General features: G+C 48.7%; 2 protein-coding genes across 7 annotated transcripts in view; one reads left to right on the top strand and one right to left on the bottom strand.

Annotated features, from left to right (window-relative positions):
• The window catches only part of PSD2 (pleckstrin and Sec7 domain containing 2), a 48,577-nt gene extending 42,515 nt beyond the window's left edge, over positions 1–6,062 (top strand). Inside the window, exons 14-15 of the mRNA XM_065935527.1 lie at positions 348–491; positions 5,853–6,062. Coding sequence (XP_065791599.1) covers positions 348–491; positions 5,853–6,062 — 354 coding nt within the window. The remainder of the gene's footprint in view (positions 1–347; positions 492–5,852) is intronic.
• A 6,072-nt stretch (positions 6,063–12,134) lies between these two features.
• The window catches only part of NRG2 (neuregulin 2), a 187,194-nt gene continuing 175,902 nt past the window's right edge, over positions 12,135–23,426 (bottom strand). For all 6 annotated transcript variants that reach the window (XM_065935532.1, XM_065935531.1, XM_065935530.1 and 3 more), the window contains 5 exons: positions 21,938–22,040; positions 19,350–19,473; positions 18,875–19,002; positions 17,826–18,053; positions 12,135–13,041 (listed from right to left, as the gene is read on the bottom strand). In XM_065935532.1, the coding sequence (XP_065791604.1) occupies positions 12,282–13,041; positions 17,826–18,053; positions 18,875–19,002; positions 19,350–19,473; positions 21,938–22,040 (1,343 nt within the window). In that variant the 3' untranslated portion in view covers positions 12,135–12,281. The remainder of the gene's footprint in view (positions 13,042–17,825; positions 18,054–18,874; positions 19,003–19,349; positions 19,474–21,937; positions 22,041–23,426) is intronic.

The raw sequence follows: 23,426 nt of genomic DNA on the forward strand, positions 1-23,426 counted from the left end.
GTCTGGACACGAGTATGAGAGGCTGTGTGCATCGTATGAAGCCCAGGGAGCCGGGCTGAGTCTCGGTGATTGTGTGTCTATGTCAGGGAGTGTGCACACACGAGAGTGAGGGCATCTCCTGAGCCTGCTGGGGAGGCTCCGGGGGGAGCTGATGCCGATGGTGGGAGGGGGCGAAGGAAGGCGGTGGAGGTGCACTCATTCAGGTGCAAACCTGACTCTGCCCCTGCGTGTTGGATGGCCCTGGCAAGGCCTCGGTTTCCCCTTAGGGAAGCAGATCTCCTTTGGATGAGACCCACCCCTATGACCTCCGAGGGTGGGACCTCACTGTCCACGATTTATCTTTGCAGGAGGAGCAGCTGCGCTCTCATGAGAATAAGCTGAGGCAGGTGACTGCAGAGCTGGCTGAGCACAAGTGTCACCCGGTCGAGCGGGGCATCAAGTCCAAGGAGGCTGAGGAGAACCGGCTGAAGGAGCATTATCTCACGTTTGAGGTGGGCCCATCACAGGAGGATTTGGAAGGACAGGACTGGGGCAGGAGGAAGAGGCCAGCTTCTCCTTCCACATCTTTCCACAGTCAGGGAGTCCTGCTTTGGGAGCCCTCCACTTTGGGGGCTCCCCTGAGGTCATGAATTGCAGTCACCTGTGGGCCAGTCTCTGCACAGCCCAGCAGCACAGACAACTGTGCCCTCACCTGTGTATCTACCAGAGACCTCCCTGGCCCTCTGCATCCTTCTTCAAGCCCCTGCCTCACTTCCAATTTCCGCATAGGCCCAGCTTTTCGGGAAGCTTCTACAACCAAACCACAGAGCTCACAAGCCCTCTCCATGTGACTCCCCCCCCTCACATCTCAGGTGCCTCTCTCAGTGGGTTTATCAAGCAGAGAACCGTGGTCTCCTTCTGAGCTCTCCCTTTGTTCTGTTGTGTCTCTGCCCCATACCTTGCTTCTGCCCTACAGTGCTCTGCCTTCATTGTATGAAGGATGAGGGCAGACTGAGGGGAGGAAGGCAGGAACCACTTGTCCATTTTGGACTGACTTGCACATGGGGATAGACAGATACAAGAGAGACCGAGACCAAGCCAGGAGGAAGTCCCTGGAGCGGAGGGGCAGGGAGTCGCCCATCTCAGTCTCTAGATTTCCACGCTGACTTTCTGTTGTGGTGTAGAGGAGAGCGGATAGATAAATCCTGCCTTTTGGAAAAACATGATGCTTTATAGCTTTCGAAAGACTTCTCAGATCCACTGTTTCTGCAAGGTAAAAAATAACCATGCTGATTGCCAGGCATGATTCTCTTCACTTCCCTTATGTTGACTGATTTAATCCTCATATCAACTGTATGATGTGGGTTTTTTATCCCCATTTTACAGATGGGGAAGTTGAGGCTTGGAAAGATTGGATCATGTGCCTGAGGCAAGACAGTTAAGTGCAGGAGCCAGGATCCTAACCAGGCAACTGGTTGTGCCTCCAAAGCCCTGGTCTTTCTCACCCCCAGCCTGGTTTAACTGGGGAGTGAAGTGGCAGGGCAGATGGACGGTAGGGGAGGTGGAGGCCAAAACGAAGAGCTTTTCAGTTTCTGTGGCAGAGCTGGGTGAGAACAGAACCTTATGACCCTTAGTCCCTGCCTCTCCCAGGACGGCAGTAAGGGCCCGAAGCTCTGAGTCAAGACCTCAGACACTGCCAAACCTCCCTCCTAGTTGTTTACCAATTTACATTCCCTTTAGTAGCTCATGAACACACCTCCATACCTTCACCAACACTGGACATAGTCTTCGTTAATCTGATAGGTTTAGCAAGTGGTATCTTATTGATGTTTTCAATTGGTTTAAATTTTTTAAAACAATTGTGATTTAAAAAGCATAGCTAAGATTTATCATGGTTAAGGTTAAGGAATCAATGGTTAAGGAACAATTTTAAGTATTATAGTTCAGTAATGTTAAGTCTTTTCATATTCTTGGGCAACTAATCTCTAGAACTTCTTTATCTTCCAAACTGAAACTCTATAACTATTAAACAACATAATCCTCAGCACCTTCCTCCTGGCCCTAGTCCTCGACTACCACAGTTCTACTTTCTGTCTCTATGAATGTGACTACTCTAAGTGCTTCATACAAGTGGAACCACAGAATTTATATTTTTGTGACTGGCCTGTGTCACATGACATAAGGTCTTCAAGCTTCATCCCTACTGTAGCATGTATCAGAATTTCTTTCCTTTTGCTCTTCTGTTGTATTTGGATACCACGTTTTGTCTGTCCTTTCATTGGCTGCTGCACATTTGGGTTGCTTTGATCTTTCGGCTACTGTTAATAATGCTGCCATGAACATGGGTGTGCAAGTGTTTCTTTGAGATCCTGCTTTCACTCCTGCTTTTATGTCCAGAAGTGGAATTGCAAAAAAAAAAAAAAAGAAGTGGAATTGCTAAATTGTATGGTAATGTTACTTTCACTTTTCGAGGAATAACTGTACTGTTTTCCATAGTAGCTGTATCAATTTACATTCCCACCAATAGTGTACTTGTATTCTAATTCTTCAACATTTTTATCAACACACTTGTTACTTTATGTTGTTTTTTTTTTATAGTGGTTAACTTAATGCATGTGAGGTGATAATCTCATTGTGGTTTCAGTCTGTATTTTCCTGAAGGATAATGATGTTGATGGAGAAGCTCTATATAGTCAGCAAGAACAAAACCTTGTGCTGACTAGGCTCAGACCATGAACTCCTTATTGCAAAGTTCAGGCTTAAATTGAAGAAAGTAGGGAAAACTACCAGGACATTCAGGTATGATCTAAATCAAATCCCTTATGATTATACAGTGGAGGTGACAAATAGATTCAAGGGATAAGATCTGGTACACAGAGTGCTTGAAGAACTATGGACAGAGGTTTGTAACACTGTATGGGAGGTGGTGACCAAAGCCATCCCCCCAAAAAGAAATGTGAGAAGGCAAAGTGATTGTCTGAGGAGGCCTTACAAAAAGCTGAGGAAAGATAAGTGAAAGGCAAGGGAGAAAAGGAAAGATACACCCAACTGAATGCAGAGTTCCAGAGAGTAGCAAGGAGAGATAAGAACGCACTCTTAAATGAACAATGCAAAGAAATAGAGGAAAATAACAGAATGGGAAAGACTAGAGATCTCTTCAAGAAAATTAGAGATACCAAGGAAACATTTCATGCGTGTTGTGACATGACATTTCATGCAAAGATGGGCACAATAAAGGACAGAAATTGTAAGGACCTAACAGAAGCAGAAGAGATTAGGAAGAGGTGGCAAAAATACACAGAAGAACTATACAAGAAAGGTCTTAATGAGCTGGATAACCATGATGGTATGATCACTCACCTAGAATCAGACATCCGAGTGTGATGTCAGGTGTGCCTTAGGAACCATTACTGTGAAAAAAGCTAGTGGAGATGACAGAATTCCAGCTGAGCTATTTCAAATCCTAAAAGATGATGTTGTTAAGGTGCTGCACTCAATATGTCAGCAAATTTGGAAAACTCAGCAGTAACCACAAGACTGGAAAATGTCATTTTTCATTCCAGTCCCAAAGAAGGATAATGCCAAAAAACATTCAAACTACCATACAGTTGCACTCATTTCACATGCTAGCAAGGTTATGCTCAAAATTCTTTAAGCTAGGCTTCAACAGTATGTGAACTGAGAATTTTCAGATACACAAGCTGGATTTTGATGAGGCAGAGGAACCAGAGATCAAATAGTCAACATTTATGGGATCATGGAGAAAGCAAGGGAGTTCCAGAAAAACATCTACTTCTGCTTCATTGACCATGCTAAAGCCTTAGACTGTGTTCAGTTCAGTTCAGTCGCTCAGTCGTGTCCGACTCTTTGCGACCCCATGAACCGCAGCATGCCAGGCCTCCCTGTCCATCACCAACTCCTGGAGTTTACCCAAACTCATGTCCATTGAGTCAATGATGCCATCCAACCAACTCATCTTCTGTTTCCCCCTTCTCTTCCTGCCTTCAATCTTTCCCAACATCAGGGTCTTTTCAGATGAGTTAGCTCTTCTCATCAGGTGGCCAAAATATTGGAGTTTCAGCTTCAACATCAGTCCTTCCAACGAACACCCAGGACTGATCTCCTTTAGGAGGGACTGGTTGGATCTCCTTGCAGTCCAAGGGACCCTCAAGAGTCTTCTCCAACACCACCGTTCAAAAGCATCAATTCTTCGGTGCTCAGGTTTCTTTATAGTCTAACTCTCACATCCATACATGACTACTGGAAAAACCATAGCCTTGATTAGACGGACCTTTGTTAAACTGTGTGGATCACAACAAACTGTGGAAAATTCTTATAGGGAAAATTCTTACCTATCTCCTGAGAAACTGTATTCCAGTCAAGAAGATACAGTTAGAACCGGATATGGAACTGACTGGTTCCACATTGGGAAAGGAGTATGTCAAGGCTGTATATTGTCACCCTGCTTATTTAACTTATATGCAGAGTATATCATGTGAAATGCCAGGCTGAGTGAATCACAGGTGGGATCAAGAATTCCAGGAGAAATATCAACCTCAGATATTGGCATATATACATATACCTCAGATATTCTACCACTCTAATGGCAGAAAGTGAAGAGGAACTGAAGAGCTTCTTGAGGAGGATGAAAGAGAAGAGTAAAAAAGCTGGCTTGAAACTCAACATTTAAAGCATTAAGATCATGGCATTCAATTGCATCTCTTTATGGCAAATAGAAGGGGAAAAAGTGGAAGCAGTGACAGATTTTATTTTCTTGGGTTCCAAAATCACTGAATATGTTGGCTAAAGCCATGACAAACCTAGACAGCATATTAAAAAGCAGAGACATCACTCTGTTGACAAAAGTCTGTATAATCAAAGCTATTGTTTTCCCAGTATTCATGTATGGATTTGAGAGTTGGACTATAAAGAAAGCTGAGTGCTGAAGAATTGATGCTTTTGACTTGTGGTGCTGGAGAAGACTCTTGAAAGTCCCTTGGACTGCAAGGAGATCAAACCAGTCAATCTTAAAGGAAGTCAACCCCAAATATTCACTGGAAGGACTGTTGCTGAAGCTGAAGTTCTAATACTTTGGCCACCAGATATGAAGGGCCGACTCATTGAAAAAGACTCTGATGCTGGGAAAGATGGAAGGCTAAAGGAGAAGGGGGTGGCAGAGGATGAGATAGTTAGATAGCATCATTGATTCAATGAACATGAATTTGGGTAAACTCCAGGAGTTTGTAGAGGACAGAGGAGCCTGGTGTGCTGCAGTCCATGGGTTGCAAAAATTGGACGTGACTTAGCAACTGAGCAACAGCAGCAAAATGATGCTGAGCATCCTTTTTTGTACTTATTGGTCATTAGTGTATCTTCTGTGGTGAAATGTCTATTCAAGTCCTTTATACATCTTGAAATTGGGTTGTGTTTTATTGTTGAGTTCTAGGAGTTTTTTCCCCCTTTTAATATTCTGTATACTAGACCCTTACTAGATTAATGATTTGCAAATATTTTTCCCATTCTGTAGATTGCATTTTCATTCTATTGATTGTGTTCTTTGATACAGAGGTGTTTTAAATTTTGATAAAACCCCATTTGCCTATTTTCACTCTCACTGCCTATGCTTTTGCTATCATATCCAATAAGTCATTGCCAATTAATTTTGATTTTTAAAATTATGAGTTAAATTTCTGTGCATACCCTTTGCCTATTTTAAAAATTGTTTATCTCCTTTTACCGATTGGTGAGAACTCTCTAAATATTGAGGAGAGAGTCTTCTGTCATATAAGGTACAAATGTTTTTTTGTTTTTTTTTTTCAATTTGTTGTTTATCTTTTGACTTTGTTTTTGGCCTTTCTCTGCTCTTTTCCCAGAAAAGCCGTTATGAGACCTATATCCACCTCCTGGCTGTGAAGATCAAAGTGGGCTCTGATGACCTGGAGCGGATTGAGGCCCGGATGGCCACCCTGGAGGGTGATGACCCTTCACTCCGCAAGACACACTCGAGCCCTGCCCTCAGCCAGGGCCATGGAACTGTGACTGGCAGCAAAGCCCCGAGGGATACCACTGGGTCTGATACTTAGCTGGCAAGGATGGGCAGGCCTCAGAGTCAGGCAATGCCCCTGGAGGGGCCAGTGAGCACAATTCCAGCTAGGGGCCACTCAGACAAGCTCCAGACAGTTGTTAGGCAGCCAGAAGGGTGTGGAGAGCCTTGCGGGCTAAGGAGATGGAGATGCTATTCATGGTGTCTATCTTGTATCCTCGGGCTGCCCTGGGCCTGAGAGCCTCTCCCCAGCCCTCACCTCCCTCTCCACCCTGGAGCCTCAGTTTGTAGGCCAGTTGTGTGCATGCTCTAGACACCATCTCACTGGAGAAGCAGGAAGGGCGGTTGGCTTCCCAGGCTCTCCTCTTCTCACAAGTTCCTCCCCTCATCTCCCGTGTTTCTGAGGGTAGGTCTCAACCCCAGGTCTCAGTTTGGACTCCCACCCCTCCTCCTCCTCCTTCCTCTGAGTTGACCAGCAGCAGGTCTGCAGACCACCAGCACTGTCCTCTTCTCCCTCCACTCAGCAGCGTTGGGAACTGCACCCCGTTCTCCTGCCTTGCCCGGCAATAACCCAGCTCTCAGGCCTGTCCCTCAGTGCCAAGCTGTCTCTACTCAAGTCCACCTCACCTTCCATCCATCAAGACCACTACTGCTTTCTTTTATATGGACATAAATGTATATATATAAGAATTATATACATATATAAACTACCCCTTTAGAGAAGGTTTTGGAACTGATATCAGAGGATGAAATGAGGTATGGAAAAGCCTATCTCAGATACACTTGTTAGTGAGGAGGGCTGCTCTTTGGCCCCTGGAGGCTCTGACTCTCTGGAAGAGAAGATAGAGATAGTGTGACCTCCTCTCTCCCTGTTTCCCCTCTTCCGGCTGACCTGTGATTTAAACTGCTCTTACAGTTAATGCTTTGGAATAAATAGTGTGTGTGTGTGCTGCCCCGTCTGTCCCACAGGCGTCCTGGGGTGTGAGTGGGATGGGACCGCGGCCCTGCTTATATTTTGGTCTTTATGTTGGTGCTGCCAGGTCTCTTGGGCCCAGAGGTGACCTCTTGTACAGATCTACTGCTACAGGAATAAAAGACACTCTGCCTTGCAAATAGCCACTTGTCAACAAACCCAAAGATGTTTGGTGGGGGAAGCTTATGGAAGCCATTAATTCTTGGTCTTGGGGAAATGTGGAATGACAAATTGTTGATTGTTAGGCTGATATTTCTTACACTCTTTGAGTGACTCAGAAATGCTAGTTAAGGACATGTCTGGAAAGGATAATTTGCCACGTGATGATCACAGACTAGCATGTTTTAAACCCTGCATTCCTCAGACTGACAAGTGGTGGGGGTGATGGCACCCTCAATGCAACTGTGATGAGTAAATCCTATTTTTTAAACAGATGACTGTAGTTTGGCCAGCAGTTTGACCTCAGTGGTAATATATTTAGATAATAAGATAAGCCAACCTTGCAACTAAGTACCCGACATTTACAAGCCCACTCACGTTTGATGCAAGGGACCTGTGAATCTGTGGAGAGATGTAGTGATTTAAATCCAGATTATTTAATTTGGATCAGCTGAGTGTATTTTATAACCAAACCATCTGGCACCTTCCTTTTGCTGAGGGGAAGTTAATGTTCATTTAAGTGAAATTGAAAGAGCAATGTGGCAACATAAAAAGCTCTCTGTACTTTTTCTCTATGCTGTCTCAAAGATCCTTTGAGTTTGGGGTCTGCTTCCCACCCTCCACTTCTTGAGGGTGGGTGAGTGAAAGCAGAGGAGCAGGCTCCGTCCGCTGCAGACAGGTGTGCTTCCCTGAGCACTAGTTGTGCCTCCCATCAGTTAAAAAAAAACTTTTAGTTCACTTTCTTAATTGTATAATTATTTATTGTAAATTATATACATGTACTACTGTACTAAAATATTATGTACATTATAAAACATACACAAAATAGAAATTTTAAAAAGATGAGATGAAAATAAATCTAAAGCAAAGTTCTAATTTTTTTTTCTGCATTCCAATGGACCACATGTTCCCTCTACCCTTAGTATGTCCATTTTCCAGGACTGTCCAAATCCAGGGCCTTGGAGGACAGCAGGTGAGATGCAATAAGTGGTTTGCGCCACCTGCTGGTCCTGGGAAGTGGCTGCAGACTCAGGGACCCCTGGGGGCTGCCCCTTGAGGACAGCCTCTCTTGAGCCTCCATGTGCTCATTCAGTGAGATGAACAGCACTGCACATTGTGCTGAGTGCTGGGGATACTATTGTGAGAAAAGGATTGACCAGATCCCTGTCCACACGGGGCTCACAGTCTAATGGGGAGGGAGATGGTCAGTCACCATTTCCATCTGGGACTCTGGGAGGGCTGGGGAGACAAGACAAAAATGACCTGGCTGAGAGAATTGGAGGAGTGGGGAAGACTGACTCAGGAAGTCGCCTGAATGTCCTAAGTGCTCCTGGGGGACAGGATGATAGTAGTAAGGCCCTTCTTAGGCCTATACTTCTTCCTGGTGGGCCATAACTTAAAGATGCCCCAACGTGGAACTGGAGAGGCAGAGTGAAAAAGGGGCCTCTCAGGCCACCCCTGCTCCTAGGTTCCATTCACACCTGTGAATGAACAGGTGGCTGATAGGATAAAGAGTCAAGGAAACTGATTAGATTCTGGCCTTAGACTCTCAGCAGGTATCTTAGAATTCAGACCAGATAATGAAGGTACCAAGTGGGATCATGTGAAGGTCAATGAGTTTATCAAGAGGTTATTCAGAATTAACTGGGGTGACATAGAGATAGATGGATTTACTGCAATCATGGAGGTGGTTTCTGATTAAAAATTTAGAAAGTAAAAACTTAGGGCCCTCAGAAGGGTCCAGTGTACTAAGCTGGGTCATGAAAAGGGCAATGGGTTCAATGAGAGGTCATTCATAATTAGTTGAGGTCATAGAGAGGTCAGTGGGTTCACCAAGAGGTCATTCACAATTACTTGGGATCATAGGTCAGTGCGCTCAGTCAGGGAAGTGGTTTCTGAGTCAACATTAAGAAGGTAGGTAACTTGGGCCCTCAGAAAGGTCAAATGAGGACATGAAGCTGGGTCATGAACAGTGCAACCTGAGAGGTCAGTCACAATTAGTTGGGGTCATAGAGAGGTCAATGGGTTCACTGAGAGGTCTTTCATAATTACTTGGGGTCATAAAGAGGTCAGTGTGCTCACTGGAGTCAGGAAAGTGGTTTCTGAGTGAAAATTTAGAAGGTGGGTAACTCAGGCCCTCAGAAAGGTCAAATGAGAACACATAGCTGGGTTATAAACAGGGCAATGGGTTCACTGAGAGGTCAGTCACAATTAGTTGGGGTCATAGAGAGGTCATTCATAATTACTTGGGGTCATAAAGAGGTCAGTATGCTCACTGGAGTCAGGAAAGTGATTTCTGAGTGAAAATTTAGAAGGTAGGTAACTCAGGCCCTCAGAAGGGTCAAATAAGGACATTAAACTGGGTCATGAAAAGGGCAATGGGCTCACCAGATTCATTCAAAATTATTCTGGGTTTTCATACAGATCATAAATCACACAGAGATATGACTGGCTGCCAATAGCAAACTCAGAGCCAGCACAAGGATCTGGATGAGATCATCAGATAGGGGATGAAGAAGTCAATGATTTGCAGGTTTGTATAGCACTTAGTTCATTAATTTTCTTTGTTTCTTTGTAACAGGTCCTCCCCCCACCCCGGTGTCCCCACATAAATACATGTCTAGTTTTTTACTTTTCTGTATCATCTCCCTTTCATCCAGTTTTTGCCACTCTTTGTGTGACTCAAGAATGCAAAGCACAGGATATGGTCATCACCATCATCAAATTTGCCACTAATAGGCATTTATCACATGCTAGAAGCAATCCTGGGTGCTTTATATAATCTCTACAGTAATGCTTTGAGGTAGGTATTAGCATCACCATTTCCCAGCTGAGGAAAGTGCAGCCTAGAGAAGTCACACAGCAGAGCTGGAATTTGTGAATTCAGGCCCTGTTGATACCTAAGCCGTTTCAACCCTAGGCCTCTCCATCCTTCCGATCTGTAGGTCTCTGAACTGACCACACAAGTTCTGGGCTCATTGTGTGCACCCTCACACATCAACTTCCTGAAATCTTTGGATAACTGACTCCTTTGTGTCTGGTTGGAATCTAATGGTTCCTAGTGCTGGGTACTGACTTAGTAACATTAATCAATGAGGGAGAAAAGGCTCACCCTGGACCTCCATCTGCCTTCTCTATGCCTGAGATCATGTACTCTCCATCAGAGACTGCAAGTTTAGACAAGCCCTGGCTTTGAGGGGATATAAAAAACCCCAGCACCTCCTGGCAGCTGAGGGTACCCATTATGCCATTTTCATGTCCAGACTTTGCCTGTGACATGCCTGAGGCCCCAAGGGTCATCTTGCCTCAGCTCTTCCAGTGCCAACCTTACAACCTTTCCCTTCTCACCCACCTAGGCCTGGAAACTCTTGCCTCATTCTGCCCCCTGGAGCTCCAGGGCAGGAACTGGGCCAGCGTTCTAAGGCTGAGCTCAAAGCAGAGTAATCTGCATCAGCCCCTTGGCCAGGTTCCCCAGCAGCCATGGGGTGGTAGGGGAGAGGTGTTGGGGGACACCTGGTGAATGTCCTCAGAAAAGGGAGGAGGGTTGGATCCCATTCTGGGAGTTGGAGCCAGCGAGATTGAAGGGAGGGTCTCTTTCCCCCCAACTGCTGGTTCAGATGTTAAAGAATCTGCCTTCTGGAAGCCAGGGTTCAATCCCTGGGTCTGGAAGATTCCCTAGAGAAGAGAATGGCTACCCACTCCAGTATTCTTGCCTGGAGAATCCCATGGGCAGAGGAGTCTGGCCAGCTACAGTCCATGGGGGTCGAAAAGAGTCAGACACCACTGAGTGACTAACACACTTCCTCCCAGGAACTGCTCTGGCTCTCTTCAACCTCCACACCAAAATCCATCCATCTCTATCACAGGTCTTCATCCTCTGTCTTCCCTCCTCACCTAAGGGCTAGGCACACACAGTCAAACATGAGTTATTTCTGATTTTATTTATAATATAAAAATGTTCAAGTGTCAACAGTCAGGTGTTTGGACATTTCAAGGGGCAGGGTTCCCATTTGTTTAGGATTTTTTTTTTTAAACAATTACCTTTTTGACAAATTAGCAGTGGACCCAGTTTTGTGGGGTGGGGAGGTCAGGGCTGGAGAGGAAGTGGAAGTCATAGGTGGGCTGGGGGATGGGAGTCCGGCTGTGAGAAGGAAATGGTGTTACTTTATTGCTAAAAGGGGAATCAAATACACTGTTGAGTGGCTCTTCTCGGTCCCAGTGTGACCATGCATCCAATCTAAAGAATCTGAAATGCAAAGGACATGCACGCGTAAAATAGAAAAGACGACCTGTAAACGAAGGTGCTGCAGAGGACGGAGGGGCGTCCTGGAGGCCACAGGGGAGGAGGAGCCGCGAACATTGGGGCCCAGGCAGAGCTGCCCCCTCCCCCGCAGAGGCTGTTGGGAAGACCTGTTTCTCAGAGCCCCCCTCCTTAGCAGCTGTGAGGAGCGGGGAGGCCCCCTCCCCATTCTGGTTGCTGTCGCTGGGCCTTAGTCTCCCCCTGGACTTTACCTGACCCCAACTCTAGTTCCAAGCCTAGGATCCCCACCCACAGCTAAGGGGGACCAGAACTCCAGATCTTACGAGGGAGCAAAAGCTACTCCAGACCTCATTTTCTTCCTCGGGATGCCCCTACCCTCGCCCCCACCCGAACCCAAACACGTGGCCTCTTTTCTCTGCTTCCTTTTCACAGCCCCCCACCTCTGCCCCCCCCCCCCTCCCCGCCAGCTTGGGATCCTACATTCCCCCAACCCTGCAACCCACACTTCTCTCCAGGAGCTCCATATTAGCGTACAGCAAAAGGCACCACAATATAGGTTTCTATTAAAGAGTCAAAAAATTGGCCCATCTCTCTTTTTTTTGTTGTTGTTTCTTTTTTTTTTTTTCCGAAGCTGTAAATCAGGATGTTACATATAAATAGTTTCCCTATAAAAACGTCTTTGCCGTTAGCTAGTATTATAAGACAATTTTTGCTAAAATGAAAATAAAACATTTTGTTATACCTTTTTCCTTTTATAGAAAATAAAAATATTTTTATTTCTTTTTCCTCCTTTCTCTCTCCAGTCGGCGGTCTCTGTTCTCCTTAAAGACAGTGGGGCGGGCGAGGCGGAGGGGGCGGCGGGGGCCCTAGAGGGGCCCCGAGTCCTGCTTGCCCCGTGGGGGCGGCCCGCGGCTGTGTCTGCTGCTGGCCCGCGTGCTGTGGCTGTCCAGGGAGTAGTAAGTCCTGCTGTCGGCCGCCGGGCACAGTGGCGGCGAGTCCGAGCGCAGCGCGTCCTGCGCCGCGCGCAGGCCGAGGAAAGGCGTGCTCTCGGCAGCCAGCGCCCCGTCCGCGTCGTCGTCCGAGCCCGAGGCTGAGCCGCCTCCCGAGCCGCTGCTCAGCGACAGCGAGTCCCGCGCCGCGCGTGCGCGTTGTGCCGCCAGCCCGTTGAGGCGCGAGCGGCGCCAGCGCCGAGGCCCCGCCGACGTCCTTCGGGACGCGCCGCGGGCGCGCGGCCGCGACGGCGGCGGGGGCGCGCACTCCTGCGTGGTCTCGTACTCGTCGTCCTCCGGGATGCGGAAGGGGCTGGCGGGCAGGCTTCCCAGGCTGCCGCCCAGTGCGCAAGCCCCTCGCCGCGGCCCCGGCCCCGCTGCGGGGTAGTAGTAGCTGTCGTAGCTGCGCTGCATGTCCGCGCTGGGCCCAGGCCCCGGTCCTGGGCCAGGGGGCGCCGGTTGCCGCAGGAGCGGCTGTTGCTCCGCCAGGCGATAATTGATGGGCGCGGCGGGAGGCAGCGACACGGCGTGCGCCGAGTTGGGGGACGTGATCTCAAAAGTCGGCACCTGCGTGGCCAGCGAGTAATGGAAGTCCACGGGAGAGAGGCGCGCGGGCGTGGTCAGGGCAGACACGTACCTGTGGGGAGAGGCAGAGACTTGGGCTGGTGGCCAGGGGATGGGGCAGCCCTGACGCAAAGCATCCCTCTCGAAGGAGCCATGCTGGTATTCCTCAGTGACCCTAAGCAATTTCCTTAGTTTCTCTGATCCTTGGTTTACTTATCTGTGAATCAGGAATAAACACAGTGGTCATTCCATAGCATTGTTGGGTGATTCCATATGTGTATGGAATCAGTGGTCCTTGGTTGTGGGGATGTTCACAGACACCAGTGTTCCTGAATGGTTACTTTGGATCAGGCTTAGGCTGGGGCATTTTACGTGTGCCAGGTCATCTAATACAGTAAATCTCGTAAGAAGCTTCTGTTAATGCCATAGTACTCCTTAGGTAACTGAGACTCAAAAACATTTAAGTGACTTACTCAAGGTTCACACAGCCAGGAAGTGGTCAAGCTGGGATGTGAACCCAGGCCATTCGGGTATGACCTAAATCAAATCCCTTATGATTATACAGTGAAAATAACAAACAGATTCAAGGGATTAGATCTGATAGAGTGCCAAAGAACTATGGACAGAGGTTAGTAACACTGTACAAGAAGTGGTGACTATAACCATCCCCAAGAAAAAGAAATGCAAGAAGGCAAACTGGTTGTCTGAGGAGGCCTTACAAATAGCTGAGAAGAGAAGTGAAAAGGAAACAAGAAAGGGAAAGATACACTAGCTGAAGGCAGAGTTCCAAAGAATAGCAAGGAGATACAAGAAAGCCTCCTTAAGTGAACAATGCAAAGAAACAGGAAAATAACAGAATGGGAAAGACTAGAGATCTCTTCAAGAAAATTAGAGGTATCAAGGGAACAATTTCATGCAAAGATGGGCACAATGAAGAACAGAAACGGTAAGGACTTAACAGAAGTAGAAGAGATTAAGAAGAGGTGGCAAGAATACATAGAAGAACTGTATAAAAAAGGTCTCAGTGATCTGGATAACCATGATGGTGTGATCACTCACCATCACTCAGCCAGACATCCTGGAATGTGAAGTCAAGTGGGCCTCAGGAGGCATTACTATGGGAGGGGGGATCGGGATGGGGAATATGTGTAACTCTATGACTGATTCATATCAATGTATGACAAAACCCACTGAAAAATAAAAAAAATTAAAAAAAAAAGGAAGCATTACTATGAACAAAGCTAGCAGAGGTGATGGAATTCCAGCTGAGCTATTTCAAATCCTAAAAGATGATGCTGTTAAAGTGCTGCACTCATTATGCCAGCAAATTTGGAAAACTCAGCAGTAGCCACAGGACTAGAAAAGATCAGTTTTCATTCTTATCTCAAAGAAGGGCAAAAGCCAAAGAATGTTCAAACTACTGCACAGTTGTGCTCATTTCACGTGCTAGCAAGGTAATGCTCAAAATTCTTCAAGCTAGGCTCCAACAATAGGTGAACCGAGAACTTCCAGATATGCAAGCTGGATTTAGAAAAGGCAGAGGAACCAGAAATCAAATTGCCAACATTTGTTGGATCACAGAAAAGGCAAGAGAATTCCAGAAAAACTAGTCCTCTTTTATTGACTCTGCTAAAGCTTTTGACTGTGTATGGCAACAAACTGTGGAAAATTCTTCAAGAGATGGGAATACCAGACCATCTTACCTGCCTCCTGAGATACCTGTATGCAGGACAAGAAGTAACAGAACCAGACATGGAACAATGGACTGGTTCCAAATTGGGAAAGGAGTACATCACGGCTGTATATTGTCACCCTGTTTATTCAACTTATATGTAGAGTACATCATGCAAAATGCTGGGCTGGATGAATCACAAGCTGGAATCAAGATTGCTGGGAGAAATATCAGTAACTTCAGATATGCAGATAATACCACCCTAATGGCAGAAAGTGAAGAGGAACTAAAGAATCTCTTGATGAAAGTGAAAGAGGAGAGTGAAAAAGCTGACTTAAAAGTCAACATTTAAAAAACTAAGATCGTGTGATCCAGTCCCATCACTTCATGGCAAATAGATGGGGAAACAATGGAAACAGTGACAGACTTTATTTTCTTAGGCTCCAAAATCACCATGGACGGTGACTGCAGCCATGAAAGATAAAAGATGCTTGCTCCTTGGGAGAAAAGCTATGACAAACCTAGACAGAGAATTAAAAAGCAGAGACATCATTTTGCTAACAAAGGTCTGTCTAGTCAAAGCTATGATTTTTCCAGTAGTCATGTATGGATGTGAGAGTTGGACCATAAAGAAGGCTGAGCATCAAAGAATTGATGCTTTCAAACTGTGGTGCTGGAGAAGACTCTTGAGAGTCCCTTGGACAGCAAGGAGATCAAACCAGTCAATCGTAAGGGAAATCAATCCTGAATATTCATTGGAAGGACTGATGCTGAAGCTCCAGTTTACTTCAGCCATCTGATTCAAAGAACAGACTCACTGAAAAAGACCCTGATGCTAGGAAAGATTGAGGGCAGGAAGAGAAGGGGGAGACAGAAGATGAGTTGGTTGGATGGCATCATCGACTCAATAGACATGAGTCTGAGGAAACTTTGGGAGATAGTGAAGGACAAGGAAGCCTGGTGTGCTGAAGTTCATAGGGTTGCAAAGAGTTGGACACAATTGAGCGACTGAAAAACAACAGGCAGAAACCAGGACTCATTCTGCCCGATTACTCATGCTAGTCCCTGCATTCAGTCATCCCTGTGACTTGGACTCCCCTTCCCTCATGGACAGTTCATCCCTTGGCTGATGGCTACAGTGGGGAAATATTCCTTTTTAAGGTGAAGCTAAAATCTGCCTCAGGGAAGTGACTGTTCCCACCTCAAGTAGGAGCTCAGCCCAGAGCACAGTTACCAAGACCACACTGAAGCATTTCTGCTTGGAGCTAAAGAGCACCAGTTCCTTCAAAAGTTTGCCCTTCCAAATATCTCCCAGTCTGAGTCCCAGGCACCAGTCCCTTTTCTTTCTCCACATTTCCCTTTCTGGGTAAACCAGCCTCTTGCCCAGTCATTGTCTACCTCACCTCCTTGCCTCTATTTCAAACGGTAGAGCTGGGCACCTAACTGCTTCCTCAAGTCCCTATACTGTCTTTCTGAATCATCTGACTCCCCTGTCTTCCCTCTCCCACATTTTCCACATGTACATCCATCAAGTCTTACCCATTCCCTTTCTCCCGGATCAAACCCTCCACCCTGCTCTACTCCAGCCTGGGACTGGATGTTCACTCTTGTCATGCTCCCACCCCAGGATCTTTCCTTCAGCCTATGCACTTCCCAGAACAATTTTTTAAAGTCACATCTCTGCTTTAGGAGGCCCTTCATGCTTACCCACCCAGGGCCACTGGTTGTCTATCTAGCCCCAGCCTGCCTGCTTACGCCCAACTCCCCTCTCCCCACACCTTGAGGTACCTCACTCACCAGCTCTGTCCTCAGTGCCTCTACTGGAAGGGCTCATGGTGTTCCCCTCGCCCAGAAGTCCCTCCCCACCTTTCTACCTCCACCCATCAAGGAGTCCTATTGCTCTTGTTACTGTTGATAACCACAGCTCCACCTAGTGAGCACAAAGCTCCATGTCAGGTATGAGACAAAGAGCTTTGAGCTTGATCTTAGGTAGCCTTCATAAGAGCCACGAGACAGGTTTAATGTTCACTGTTCTACAGCTGAGGAAACCAAAGCACAGAGGTGATCAACCTGCCCCAAATCACACAGGTGGTGGAACTGGGCTTAGAAAGGTTAGTATCAGAGAAACCTAGTTACTTCCCAGAGCCTGTGGTTAGACTGGCTTTCTCTAACCTAGTGGGGTGTTCTGTGTTTAGCTCTTTTCATGGGCAGCTGGGAGTTTCAGTGGTTTGTGCCTGTGGTTGGCATGGAATAGGCTGAGTTGAGCCTTCTCCACCCTAGCCTGGAGTTCCTTGTGAAAATGGAAGTGTTAGTCACTCAGTTGTGTTCGACTCTTTGCAACCCCATGGACTGTAGCCCTCCAGGTTTCTCTGTCCATGGAATTCTCCAGGTAAGAATACTAGAGCAGGTAGCCATTCCCTTCTCCAGGGGATCTCTCCTACCCAGGGATCAGACCCAGGCCGTCTGCATTGCAGGCAGATTCTTTACCATCTGAAGAGTTCCTAGTACCATGCCCCTTTTCCTGCTCTCCTCCCAGAGATCCTACTTGCCAAGAGGCCATTTGAGGGCTGAGTAAGATGCTGCCTGGCCCCTGTGACTCCTGCCTGTGAGTCAGGGAAGAAGGGGACTTCCTGGTTCTCACTGCATTCATTGCTTGGGAACCCAATGGCATCTTGATCCATGGGGGCCTAGACGCTGATGCTTCCAGGGCCTCAGGCATTCTTGGCTCATTCCCATCCTGCACTGATCAGTTTCCTCACAGACAGTCTCTCCTCCCACTCTCTCATCTGTTTGATCTTGGTGTCTGTTTCTCCTAGGACATGGGGCCTCTAGGTGACACCAGCATAGGGCAACCATATGTTCTGGTTTGTCCAGGACAGTCCCTGTTTGTTCCTGATGTTCCAGTGCGATTATTAATAACATTCTCTTCCACTCTGAAAAGTGTCCTAGTAGGACAATTAAATTAAATAGTCATAACACACTAGGGTCTACTGGCTGGAGTCCCAGCCTGTCATTAACATGTTAATGACCCTGAGCAGAACACTGAACTTTTCAGGGACCTTGCTTGCCCATCTGAAAAAGGGGGATGAGGCTCTTTGGAGTGTTTCTGAGGTGACCACAGGATCGGCCACAGGTCAGTGGTGCCAGCTCTCTGGTTGAGGTGGGCGCAGGTCACGGGGACTGACCTCTCACTGTGTGGGGAGTCACGCAGGGAGTCTATGGAGTCGTGGTAAGGTGGCACGGCAGCCCTGCGCCGCTCCTCCAGGCTGTAGGCCGCTGCCCGCCGTGCCCGGGCCTCCACACACGCTGGGCTGTTGCACTTGCTGGTGCCCACTGATGACAGCACGATGCCCGACTGGGAGTCAGAGGTCAGGCTCTCAGAACGGTCCAGGCTCCATGTGTGGCTCTCATGCCTGGAGAAGCCAGGTGGGAGTGACATGAGGGGACAGGAAGGGGTAGGGCAGCCCAGCACGTGTGGTCCCAGGCCCACCCCTGCCCTGGTTCTTCACTCCTCTCAGTCTCCCTCAGCTCACTGTCCTCCACTCTGAGCTGATGTGTAGTATCGTAAGTGCTAAATCCCAATCTGAGGAGGAGGAGAGCTGAAGGCCTGTGGATGTGGGCTGCAGTATACACAGCCCTTTTCCTTTCCTCCCTGCAACAACCTCCCCTTGGTTTCCTCGGCTGTGACCCCTTCCACTCCTGTGGTCCCAGGACACCTGCCGCAAGCACCCAGCCCCAGTGGCCAATATACAGGGACCCCGCTCCCCAGGGAAGAAAGGGTTCTTTTTAGAGCTGTATGACTTTGTGCTTATGTAGACAGGCCTCCCTACCTCTGGAGAGGACGCCTAGGTGGATTAGGTTCATGTGGAAACCCCAGGGGAGGACACTGAATAGCTGTGGGTACTTGAGGGACCAGGCACTTTTTGCCAGATGAAGTGGTGCTGATGACGTCCAAACAGAACTAAATGTTAGATGGGAGCACAGTGATGCTGTTGCTCCTCTGGGGCTGGTTTAGACTAGAAAAGGGAATCCCGTTTCTTGACCTGGATGGACATCTGGTGGTGGGTTCTGGCTTGAATCCCCCCACCTCCATCCTCTGGCTCACTAGGACCCTTAATACGGGGCCCAGCCTGGCTGGGGTTTTGTATGTGTCCCTAGGCAGGTGTATGATGCGTGTGTGCACGCCCTGTGGGTGTGCATACAGGAGTCTGCAAGGCTCTGTGGTGGTGCCCACCTGTGACTGGAAGTGGGCGTGGCTGTGGAGCAGTGGTGAGAAGGAGAACAGGAGTGGCTCCCAGAGAAGGTGGTCTCTGTTTCCCTCCGGATGACATGGTCTGTGGCGGGCACATTCTTGGAGATATACTGCAACAGAGAGTTTGAGGGGGGCAGTTAGCGACAGATGACCAAGTTGGCCCTCCTTCCTGGTGGGCTTGGGGAAATGAGACAGTAAGCTTCAGGTGGTGGGGGGATGGTCCACTGGATATGTGACTCGGTGTTAGGGCAGCAGTGGCTCCTGGAAGTCCAGCCCCTGACCTCCCTTGAGGAAGTGGGCCAAGCAAGGCTAAGTCATCCTGGGGAGGCGAGGCCAGGTTAGCAGGCAAGGTTGAGCCCAGGATGGGCTGCTGCCTCCCTGACCCATTCTTGCAGGGGGCATGATAAGGTGAGTTCTACTGCGAGGGGTCAGAGTGGGGCCAGGGATCAACACTCACGTCTGCCATCTGGATCTCCTCAGGGTCCAGTCGGGGGTGGCTGGGCCCGTTGGCCAAGCTCCGGTTCTGGTGGGCAGGGCACATGTTCTGTCGGAGGTGGTTATGCATCTGCTTCCGCTGTTTCCTGCAGGAGAAGGTGCATTAGCCTGGCACCCCCATACCCCACGACACACACAAAGCAGGAACTCCCCTAGCTGTCACTCCAGGGAACTGGGCTACCTGTGCCCTGGACTGCCATGGCATCTCCTGCTACTGCTCTTCCTGGGCTCAGGCTGCCCTCGGCCAGGACCCCTTCAATCAACCCCTACATCATCACTACCAGCCTGCATTCAGCAGTACCTGACTGTAGTGGTAATGAGCTTTGGCTTTGCTGAGATAGTAGAACTCTACTTTCTAGCTGTGTAACTCTGGGCAAGTTACTTAAACTCTCCATGCTCCACTTTCATCATCTGTAAAATGGACTGATCATCTATCCATTTCAAAGACCACTGAGTATGAAGAGTAGATAAGATATTCAAGCACAGTGCTGACCCACTTGCTCATTCATTCATTTATTTGGTATTGACTGGGTTTTTACTATGTGCCAGAACTCGCCTGCCAATGCAGAAGACGTGGGTTTGATCCCTGGGTCAGGAAGATTCCCTGGAGGAGGAAATGGCATTCCACTCCAGTATTCTTGCCTGGGAAGTCCCAAGGACAGCGGAGCCTGGCAGGCTGCAGTCCAGCGGGTTGCAAGGAGTCAGAGGTGATTTAGTGACTGAACAAAGCAAAGATGCAGTTTTGGAGCAGAGAAGACAGATATAGTTTCTGTCCTCATGGAGCTTGCAGGCCAGTAGGAGAGGCAGATGATAAACACATCATCTGCCTCTCCTAATAATAATAAAAATAAATTAAAAATAATAAAAATAAATAAACAAGTACTTTCAGCAAAGTGCTATGAAAAAAATAAAACAGGATGCTGTGGTCAGGGAAACAAGACCTGTGGGGCCTCTTTCCTTTGGCACACATTAAGAGCTCAGTACATCTCTTTTGTAATCGACAAGACTAATCATGTCACTCTTCTGCTACAAACCCTTCATGGGTCTTCAGCATCCTGTCCCTCTCCCTAGCACTATCTCTCCACACCCCCACTCATTGCATTCTTGGAGGGCTTGTTTCTGATCCGACACTGTGCCTCTCTGGCCTCTGGGCCTTTGCATTTAATTGCAGCACATTCTATGCCCCTTCACCTGCTAACTTCTGAGTCAAGCTAACTTCAGTTCAGTTCAGTCGCTCAGTCGTGTCCGACTCTTTGCAACCCCATGAATCGCAGCATGCCAGGCCTCCCTGTCCATCACCAACTCCCGGAGGCCCAGCTAAAATGCACCTTTTTCAGGGAAATCCTACCTGCCCTCCAGCTGAGGTTAGGCACCCCTGAGATATATCCCGTGATCCCGCACATCTTGCTTAGAGCTCTGGCCATTTGCCTGGTTGCAGGGCCTAGTGTCTGTTCAGCAGGCATTGAATTAAAGTTTGTTGAAATGATTAAATGTAGTATAGGTTAGAACATGGTGCTTGCTTCCCAACCCCCCTGCCCAGTTTTGGGCCTTGGTTTTCCTATGTGGGCTCAGTCTCCTCTCTGGGCTCCCTGAGCCCTAAATCTCAAGGTTGGCAAGGCTTTTGATCTCATATATAGGGGCAGCAGTAACCAAGACCCCAGGGCTCAGCCCCCCAAATGGTGGTCATGCCCAGATTCCTGCTTTCTAGATAAGAACAGATGTAACAATCCTCTTTCTGTACTACATCACTTTACAACCTGCAATGGCTTCCTGCCATCTGTAGGATAAACCCAGGCTCCCCAGCTTGACATTCAAGGCCCTATGGTGCCATGCAGACTCCAGCTGTTCTTTTAGACTCATGCACCTTGTTTTCTTGACCCCCGCCCTTTGCTCCAACTAGCCTGGGCTGCTCAAACTCCATGAACACAGTCAATACTCCCTGGCATTTGTCTTTTAGCCAAGAATTGAATTGTCAAGCCCCATTTCTGCCCCTTGCTCCAAGGTTCTGACATCACCTTTCCTCTATTCAGGGGTGCCCCAACCCCCCCTTCTCTGTGTTGGAAGGTGTCTTGCCTGGACTGCTCCTAGGTGGGGCCAGGCAACTCTCTTTGAGCTCTTTTCCCTGAAAAGGGGCCTTCCTCTCTGTGCTTCCCCACCCCCACACTGCCCTAGTGTTTGCCTACTTGACAGGGCAGATGCTCCCCACAGGATGCTCTGAGGTACATACGAGGATCATGCCCATTTTACAGATGAAGATTCAGAGAGGTTTGTCAATTTCCATAGGGTTACAGGAAATGGCAGAGTTGGATTTGAACCCAGGTCTGTCTTCTGATGCCTGTGCTTATGACCACTCTTGTTCAGTCCTCTGGGGTCTGTCTCTCCCACCCTCTGCTCCTGCTTCTTGGCCTGGCCCTTTGGCCCCACACCAGCTGCAGAAGCCCCTAAGGGGCAGAGGGGAAGAGCAAGGGGCAGCCCAGGCATGGCGGAGTGGAGAGGAGAGCCCATCCCCACAGAAGCAGCCCCTTGTTGGCCTGAGTGCCGACAACTCACTTGGTCTTGCAGTAGGCGACCACGCAGACGATGCCCACTACCAGCAGAGCCACGCAAATCCCAGTGATGGTCAGGACCCTCTTCTGGTACAGCTCCTCAGCTTCTGCAGGGGTAGAGGGTGTGAGGGGACAGGCAGGGGGCAGACCCACAGAAGCAGGGGTGCAGACCCTCCCCTACCCCTCATACCTCGGGCTCCCATCCATCTCGTACCTCCCTAGCCAGTTCTCTCCCTCCTGCTCTCCCGAACTCCACCCACCCATGAACCTGGTCACAAGTGACTACCCCTGAGTTCACTTTCCCAAACCCTGTGCTCTACCCGATGAGTGGAAAATGCAGGGGGATGGAGGAGGTGGGATGAAGGTGAAGGTCCCAAGGTCATAGGGGAGGGCAACCCACTATGGCCTGGTGGCTGCCAAGAGCCTTGATAGGCTGGGGAAACTGGTCTTCACAGTGGTGAACATGCAGGCCCTGGGCAGAGACCTGGCCACTTTGGCTTCCTGAGGAAGGTGGAAAGTGGTTTGTTCAGGGCTAGAGAACAAGCTTGTTCTTGGACTTGTTCTTGTTCTAGACATCAGGTCCAGAGCCTAGCTTTAGGAAGGGTGCCAGGATCAGGGACAGAGTAGGCCAGGCCTGCAGAGGCGGACATGGGGAGAAAGGGCTTTGGTTTATCCCTACAGCCTGGTCAGAGTTATGGCCCTGGCCCACTCTGGCCCCTGTCTCTGCCTGTGGGGAGCCCACAAGTGACAGCACAGCTCCCTGGGACACCCCTGTGCTCAGGAGTGACCTCTGCTCTTCTGAAGGAACTGAGCTAGGCTGGGCCTCAGAACCTTAAAAAAGACTCAACCATCCCCTCTACCTCCATTTTTTGGTGGGACAGCACCTACCCTTCTAGAACAGAGGAAGCCTGGAGGAAGAGAAGGAAAAAGGGGATAGCACACAACATGGTCACCCTCACTCCCACTTGGACCTGCTGGCTGGCCCTTCCACATTACTCCCTTCGAGCAGGACTGGGATAAGTGGGGACCAGATCCAACACCTTGGTGGAAGCCTGGGCAATGTCCCTAGGCCCCCAGGCTTGCAGCATCTCCTGTGGCAAAGGTACACCCAGCAGCACAGACTGGGTACAGACGCCCAGACACACATACCTGGAGGACTATGCCTGGCTGACACACAGACCCTTCACAGGGATACAGGGATACACTCACGCACATCCACCGTGCACGTGAGCAGGCCCACGGACACACAGTCATGCAAAGTCGTAAAACAAACAGCCCTTTACCCAAGATCCCCATCTCTGGGCTCTGTGGTCCTTGTCCTGCCTGTGGTTCTCCTCCCCGGCCACCACTCAGTCCTCCAGTCAGGCCTCTGTCTCCATCACTCTGGTCACGGTCACCAACAACCCCCTGCTGCCAAGCCTCTGGTGCATTCACTTCCCTCTCAGCACTCCCCCAACTGGGCTCACATCCCTGGCTAGTCCTCCCCTGGATCT

The sequence above is a fragment of the Muntiacus reevesi genome, chromosome 1 (genome assembly GCF_963930625.1).
Source record: "Muntiacus reevesi chromosome 1, mMunRee1.1, whole genome shotgun sequence".
Lineage (NCBI taxonomy): Eukaryota > Metazoa > Chordata > Mammalia > Artiodactyla > Cervidae > Muntiacus > Muntiacus reevesi.